Genomic DNA, 8,142 nt, shown 5'->3' with positions numbered 1-8,142 from the left:
AGTATTTTTAAGAATTGATTAATATAGTACATTTTTACTTACCAATACACAAATTCACAATTTCATATTAACTGTATTAATATTATATTGTACACTTATTTATGTATTAATATCATATAAATATATAATATTCAGAAAATTAATGTAAAAGGCAAAAGCAATAAAAATGATCTAAAATCATTATAATCATTTATGGAGTAATAAGTAATAACTTAATGAAAATTTAATTAAAAAGTTTTGTTATTTCTTTGTACCTACTGTAGTTTTGTCAGAGTTGGTGTAATATTTTTTTTCAATTTTTTGTTTTAGACTGATTTTTCTGTTCAAAACAATGTTTTAAACAAACAAATTGTTTGAGTTTTAAACAGAATATTTGAAAAAATAATACAATATTCACTTAGATTTTACACTGTTTTAACCATATGTATTAATAGTTATAAACAATTAACAAAACGTTTGTTTTAAATTTATGTTTGAAATAAGTTGTTTACAGCATAGGTAGTGTTTTAAACTTTTAAATATATAACAAGTAAGTTGCAGTAACAAGTAACTACTAAGTACTAACAACCCTACAGGCTACAAGATTTGTATACTTTTGTATAATCGAGGATATAAGATAAAAAGATGTGTACTATTTTGACGTCACACGCAATTCAACCAATCACAACACACTAGCACGATGAGCGAACCTTCTATTTATATTAACCTTGGACCACGACCACGGCATGAGTGCATGATCATGGCTAAATAGATTAGTTATAGAATTGTGGTAGAATGTAGATAGGCCAGTGCCGGTAAGTGTGTAAATTCCACAGACGTGTACAATAATTATTGTATAGATAAATTAAAAATATAGAAAACCGTTAGTTTATTATCCAATATATTTCAATTTTCAGTAAAAAATAAAGATTGAAAAGTATTCATATCATGTATTCGTGTGCAGGTATTTCCGTGTTATTTCGACTATCTAAATATTTCTAAGACTACCTGAATCTGGGTTATATCGACTACCTTCTGACCTCCGCATAAGAATCCTTTCTTGGATCTTACCTATTTCCAGTGGCGTATTGGTGAATATATTTATGGGTATACGCACTAATAAAATGTGTATGTACCCTAAAAATACGCTCGGAACAACTAACTTCAGTTTTTAAATCTTTTTATTATCAAATATTTCATTTTGGTAAAAGAAACCTTAACTTACAATATGTATTATATATTATTTATTATACTTAATTATATTACCTATAGGTACAGTATAGTGTATACGAGCATACGGCTGTACAGAATAGTGAATAAAATTATATTATATATATATTAGGTATCTATTAACCTACTGGCTATTACTTATATAGTTATATTGTTATTTTCATTAAAGTGTATAATAGATAACATTATACCTACTACATTATTCTTATTAGAATTTAGTAAACCATATGATAAATGAATTCCGGAATAAAAATCCCCGGAAAAAAAATCCCCAAAGCAACTATTTTGTATTAAAATTATAATAATAAAAATTATAATATTATCTTTATACCTATATTATTAATTAATATATATCATCAATATATGCAACAAATATGCATTTACAAAATTTATAATTAAAAATTCTAAGTTGTACTAAGTATATGAAAAAAGAATTGGGTTTTGCTACGAAATACCATACGGTCCATACGGATGAAGAGTTTCGAAAACTATGGGAATGATTGATGCACTTGCATTCCTTCCATTGCACCTTGTAGAAGATGAAATGAAATATTTAAAAAATAGTTTACCTGAAAATCTTATGGATTTATTAGATTATTTTGATTCGTATTAAGTAAATGGCAAGTATCGAAGAATTGGAAACGACGAAAATAACATGAGGTTTCGAAAACTGCCACCAGCTGTGTGGAATGTAAATAAAACCACCCTCAATGACTGCCACAGAACCAACAACATCGTTGAAGGGTGGAATAATAGGTTTTCCAAACTAGTTGGTCAAAAACATCCTACAATTTGGAAACTTTTTAGGAAAATTAAAAATGAAATTGACGCCGATTGAGCACAGTTAGCATTGGATGCTTTGGGTGAACCAAAAGCACAGTACAAAAAGAGGACAAAATCAAACAATAAAAATCCGCTTGAAAGAGTTAGTTATAAGACAAAGTGAAGATAAATTAAGCATTGGAGACTTTTTGACAGCTGTCTCTGACAATATAAGAAAACGAACCGACTGAACCGAATCTGACTTAATTAACTAACTAATATAATATTATTCATTATTATTATTATTATTTTTTTTTTACTAACTAATATACTGTAATATACTAATAAGGTATATTATTATAATTATGTAATTTTTAAATAGTTGCTTTGGGGATTTTTTTTCCGATTACCATGATAAATTGATACCAAAAGCCAAATAGAATTTAACTGAGCATATTATTCATTTTTTATATCTCACATTTTTATTTTTTTAATGTATTTGTTACATAATTTATCTTTGCTTTATTCGATGTGGAGCAAAAAAAATACTATGAGCTATCTGCTATACGATCAATTCAAAATTGGAAAAACTTAAGGAGAAACGCTGATCATTATGTACAGTTGTAGAGTAGGGTAGATCAAAAATTGTATCGACTTGGGTTTAAAAAAAACAAATAATAACCAAAATATTTCATTTGCCAATAAATAGTTCAACACAAATCAAAATTTTATGGTGTATAGAAAATGCTTACATAAATATTTTAGTGAAAATTTCATGTATTTACCTACATTCTACGGTTATTTTTTTTAGAGTTACACTAAAAACCAAAATCTATTTTTCGAAAAATGGTTTAGCGTATAAATTCCCGTTTTCCTTAATGTTTTGTTTGTTTTTCCTGTTGCTTTTGAAAACTATCGGGAATTTGAAATGTTGACCCCCGAACGCACCAACTAGATTCACTTTCCTACCAGAAAAGCTGCTATTTAAGAAAATCGAAGCACTTTTACTACAAAAAATCGCGATGATAGACAAAAAAAAATTTGGCAATATGAAATCAGACATAGAATATAAAGAAATAAAACTATTTAATAATATTATATTACATAACCTACATGAACTATGTAAAACGTATGTTTTTCCAAAAATTAAAAAATAAGTAATCTTAATGTTTAGTTTAAATAGAATATATTATAATACAATTAATTATAAATACCTACTTACATTTCTTATTTATATTAAAGGTAAGTATAATTATTCTGTTCTATGTAGATTTTAGAGTAAACATTATATTTTAGGTTATTGTGGTAATGTAGTGTTACTCAGTTGTGCGTACAGTAGTATTGTTATTATATTTATACAAATATTTTAATATTCTGAAATTCTGATTATAATATTTTTAACACAAAACACCTTCATATTTAACTGTTGGGTAACAATAAGCAATATGGGTTTGGTTCACTGTTAATTACTAACCAATTGTTAGAGAGACCACATGTCCACATGAACCATTTCCAGTGGCGCCGAAGTGCAAAATTAAATGTATGGCAAGAATCTCCGACAACCACCCCACCCCACAACATCAACACTACAACCCACTAATCAAAATTGAATCCTGTTACAAACAATTATTATGAACTATTTCATGTTTACTGTTCAACGAAAAAATTGGTATTTAATACCAAATACCCTAAATTAATTTTTATCATCTTATTCTTCTATGGACCCACCCCCCAGATATTTGTTTATATATATGGCACCTGCCATACATAAACATGGACTTCGGCGCCACTGACCATTTCTTATAATTACCAAGTAAGGAAAAATTACAATTTTTTTATAAAAAATAAATGTTTTTTTCAACACAAGTGTGCAGATGTACCTATAACTGTCATAGGATTAAAAACATTAAATGATTGACAATAACTATAACTAGTTTTTTACTATGAAGCCACTACATTATGTTATGGACACAATTATAATATGCAACAATTTAAAAACCAAGTTATTTTTGATGTTACCAGTTTTGACATAACATATTTTTATACACATTATTACATTAATTTAGGTATTTTAACAAGTAAATAATTGTTGTAAATTAAACATGTTATATTAAAAAATGTATTGATTATATACAGTAAGTATATTGATCTTGAAAGTCATTTTTTTACAGAAAAAACATAATCAAAAAAAAAAATAATAATAATAATAATGTTACTTAAGAGTTATTTATAAAAGTAAAGCCTCCAATGTTACTTAATATGAAAGTACATATTGAGTTATAAAAATAAAAATAAATTGAACAAATTGTTGTTCATTATTTAGTGATACTAGTATTACCGTTGTTTGGCACTTCATTACCTGTAACAATAAAATAATTATTATTTGGCGAAATTCTACATTCTATATTTTATTAATACTGGATCGAGTTGTTAAAATATTTAAAATAAAATAATTTTGTAATACAGAAAATACATAAATTATTATGCTTAGAAATGTGTTGTGATTGAACAAAATGTTAATAAAAATATATTTGTAGTTTATAGTAAAATCTAGATCTAGGATCTTGTTGAATCCAATATTTTTAATTGAAATATTTGCATTTTTACCAGCAAATTTTCCTTCGTCAAATGCTTTCCGTGCTTTTTTCAATTCTTCATTCATCATTAATAATTCTTTGACCCTAGCATACTTTTTTGCATCTTTTCGCACTAAAAATACAATATCTTCTACTTGAACTCGTCCAGACCGCCCAATTTCCATTGCATTATGAGTCTAGAATAAATGTTACATAAAAAAAATATTATTTATGATATTGAAATGTGTACTTTATAGTTTATAGTTATTAAAAATAATTAATAACAAATAATAGGAGCTTATTATAATACCATTTCTGTGATAAACTCAATTACTAAATCTTCAAGTATGTCAACACTTTCAGTGTATGGATTTTCATCATCACCAAAACCATACATCATGCAACGTAATTCTTTTGAGAAAAGTCGCTTTCGACCAGCTTTTGTAAATGACTGACTTTCTACTTGTTGTTCTTCTTCGTCAAACTAAAAAATGACGTAACTTATTAATAAAATAGTGAATTCTACATTCATACACAAATACAATGAGTTGATTCATTTTTGACGAGATCAAAAATGTATCTTAGCTAAGAATAAATAAAAGGTCCATATAAATGTAAAAGTTTAAATAAAACACATTCAAACATTTAAAGCACTAATATTAACGAAATTGCTATTTTTTTTCAATTAAAAATAAACAATTACTGCAGATGATTTTATTTTGAAAATTTGAAGCCAAAACTTTGATGAGCAGTTTTTAAGTGACTACTTATTAAACTTTGTGTTTAATAATGATAATAATCCACAATAAAAGGTTTGGAAAATGTGGGAGCTCGGGGCTATGATGATTTTAAAACTATACAGGGTGTCCTGTGAGGATTTAACCATTGCGATATCTCCTGAGATAATAAATACATTATAAATTTGTTTTTTTTATTACAACCAAGGGCATAAGGACAACATACATTTCATTTTTGAAACAATTGAAGATACCAATTTTGTAGGATTTATTTTACTGAACACTTTGACCTTTCAACATTTTATTTTCATTCATTTCATGGTTTTTAATAATTTTTTAGTTTGTTAATAAAACTGCAAAACATGGTTTTTGCCCAGGGGCAAGTCCCCCTCATTGGCTAATGGGTATATCATTCGAGACACACTGTATAAAGGTATGTATTAAAAGTATGTAATATTAATAGATGAATAATAATTTATAAACATTGTGACATTTGACTTTATTAAGTATACACTATACACATTTATACAACTTTGTATTAAACCATTAATTCTTAATTTAAATTTAGATACATTAACGTTTTCAAAAAAATAATCTGCTCATTTTAGAGAAAAATTTGTTTTTATTTAAAAAAATAACATAAGAATTTTGTTATTGTAACAGGATACTATTAAATGGCATGTAAATCTATTTCAAAATATTATGATTATTAGTTTATAATAAAAGTTTACATAATATCATAGACCACAGTTTATAATTCACAGATAAATATTCTAACTTATTGATGCTTATATTATATGTTAATCAATAACTTTACCATGGAAACTGAAATAACGTACTTATATACTTCTCTTATTCTTTTTTCTTACTCAACTTTTCTTTTAATTTAATATTTTTTAACTTAAATCAATTTTATATGGATTTTTATAAATAAATCTACAATAATGGGAGAAAAAATAGTACCACTGGAGATGAATTTAGTGCGCTACAGTAATCCAGTAGCAGTCACAGAACGCGAAGAAAAGTTGACAAATAAGGTTTGTTATTATGATTACTAAAATTCTTGCTGAAATTAATGGGACTTAATTAGTTTCTTTAAAATTAATAGAAACTTGATGGAAAAGATGGTCTAATATCAAATGAAAAAATTAAAGAATGTGATGAAATTTTAAATTGTATTCTGCCACCAAGAGAATGGGAAGAAAATGGAAAACAGTGGAGACAAAAAGTTTCAAATCAACCAGCAACTAGAATGGATGTAATCAAGTTGACAGAAATGTTAGATATGAGTTTGCAACATTTACAGGCACGAGAAACGGGTATTTGTCCAATTAGAAGAGCTCTCTATTCTCAGTGTTTTGATGAAATAATCCGCCAGGTTGAAATTAAATTGATTTATGTGAAACAATCCTTGCTTTAACCTCAATGTTTTTATCAATTTTTAGGTCACTATCAATTGTGCAGAACGAGGACTTTTGTTACTGAAAGTCCGTGATGAACTTAAAATGACAATGGATGCTTACCGGTCATTATATGAGAGTAGTATCGCATTTGGTATAAGGAAGTCATTGTCTGCAGAACATAATAAGCTAGACATGCAAGACCGATTAACTGAATTGGAAGTTGAAAAACAAAAAATCAAGGATGACTTAGCAACAGCAATTGCAAAATATGAAATGGCTCAAAGACAAGGAACTGAACAACGTATTGCTGAACAACAAAGGCACAACGAAGAGATCAATTTTTTGAAAAGATCCAACCAACAGTTAAAAGCTCAGCTTGAAGGAATTATAGCACCAAAAAAATAGGTTTGAGAAAATGAGCCAATTGGCAACATAAACAAAATATGTGTACTTTTTAAGATTTTTATTTTTGTACAAAGGCGTATGATTATGTAGCTATTATTGTAACTGTTCAAAATTCCTCAAATATGGTTAGGTTAGGCATTTTTGGCAGTGAGCTATATTTTATTTTACACACCTAAGAAGTTTTGTACATATTAAAATAAAGATATATATCAAATATAAAATTACAGTTTGTATATTATATGATTTACTAATTTTATAATTAGTTAAAGGTTGTTTATGGATCACATAAGGTCATGTGTTGAATAAGTATCAAATGAATAAATATTTTGAATTACCTAAATTAGTTAATAAGAAGGGGAGTGACATAACTGAAATTTTAAAAAGCTATATCTAATAAAATAATAGGAAAATAATAACAACCAACAATCTTCTTTCCATAAATGAGAAATAAAAATTAATAACCATTGGTTTTTTTGTACGCTTGTGATATAAAAGGTGGTAACATTACAATTTATCCGACACTTAAAAATATTTCAAATAGTTAATGGATACAACTATAGAGGACTTCACCAATTCTTTTTCTATATTTGTAACACTTATTTCGAAATACAGAAACTAAATGGTAGTTTAAGCACTTATGACTTATCCCACTCCACAAATTAAAAATGTTAGGTAATATATTTTCAAGAGTTTATTTTTGAAATTATATTTTAAATAAAATTTAAATTTTCAGTTATGTTATTTATCATTGTTTATAATATACTTAATGGGTTACTTTGACTATTACCTGATCAAATGCATCTTCCGTAGCCATTTCAAGAACAACACTGACAAAAAATAGCTTAAGTTCTTAAAAAATGAACACCATTAATATCAAAATTTCAATACTATTGTTTATTACTACTTTTTGTTTGATCTGTTTTTATTTACTTCTGGACACAAATATATGAGAAGGTAAATCACTAATCAATAAAATACTAAATCATTAATTAATATTTAAGATTAAGAATAATTTGAGATTATCAGACGACGTTGAGGGTTGAGCATACA

General features: G+C 26.6%; 2 protein-coding genes across 2 annotated transcripts; one reads left to right on the top strand and one right to left on the bottom strand.

Moving 5' to 3' along the window:
- Window positions 1-3,298: 3,298 nt before the first annotated feature.
- On the bottom strand, window positions 3,299-8,053 carry LOC111036439 (transcription initiation factor TFIID subunit 13). The gene is made up of 4 exons (XM_022318459.1): window positions 7,880-8,053; window positions 4,858-5,031; window positions 4,579-4,744; window positions 3,299-4,330 (listed from the first exon to the last, which is right to left on the bottom strand). The coding sequence occupies exons 1-4, from the start codon at window positions 7,904-7,906 to the stop codon at window positions 4,287-4,289; spliced, it is 411 nt and encodes a 136-aa protein (XP_022174151.1). The 5' UTR covers window positions 7,907-8,053; the 3' UTR covers window positions 3,299-4,286.
- Window positions 5,889-7,495, top strand: LOC111036438 (33 kDa inner dynein arm light chain, axonemal). Its single transcript, XM_022318458.1, has 3 exons — window positions 5,889-6,321; window positions 6,393-6,662; window positions 6,730-7,495. Exons 1-3 carry the CDS (start codon window positions 6,229-6,231, stop codon window positions 7,090-7,092), a joined length of 726 nt encoding a protein of 241 aa, XP_022174150.1. The 5' UTR covers window positions 5,889-6,228; the 3' UTR covers window positions 7,093-7,495.
- Window positions 8,054-8,142: the final 89 nt, after the last annotated feature.

The sequence above is a fragment of the Myzus persicae genome, unplaced genomic scaffold (assembly GCF_001856785.1).
Source record: "Myzus persicae strain clone G006 unplaced genomic scaffold, MPER_G0061.0, whole genome shotgun sequence".
In the NCBI taxonomy this organism is placed as follows: Eukaryota; Metazoa; Arthropoda; class Insecta; order Hemiptera; family Aphididae; genus Myzus; species Myzus persicae.
Note: the sequence above shows the minus strand (reverse complement) of the source record. Positions and strands in the feature narration are given on the sequence as shown.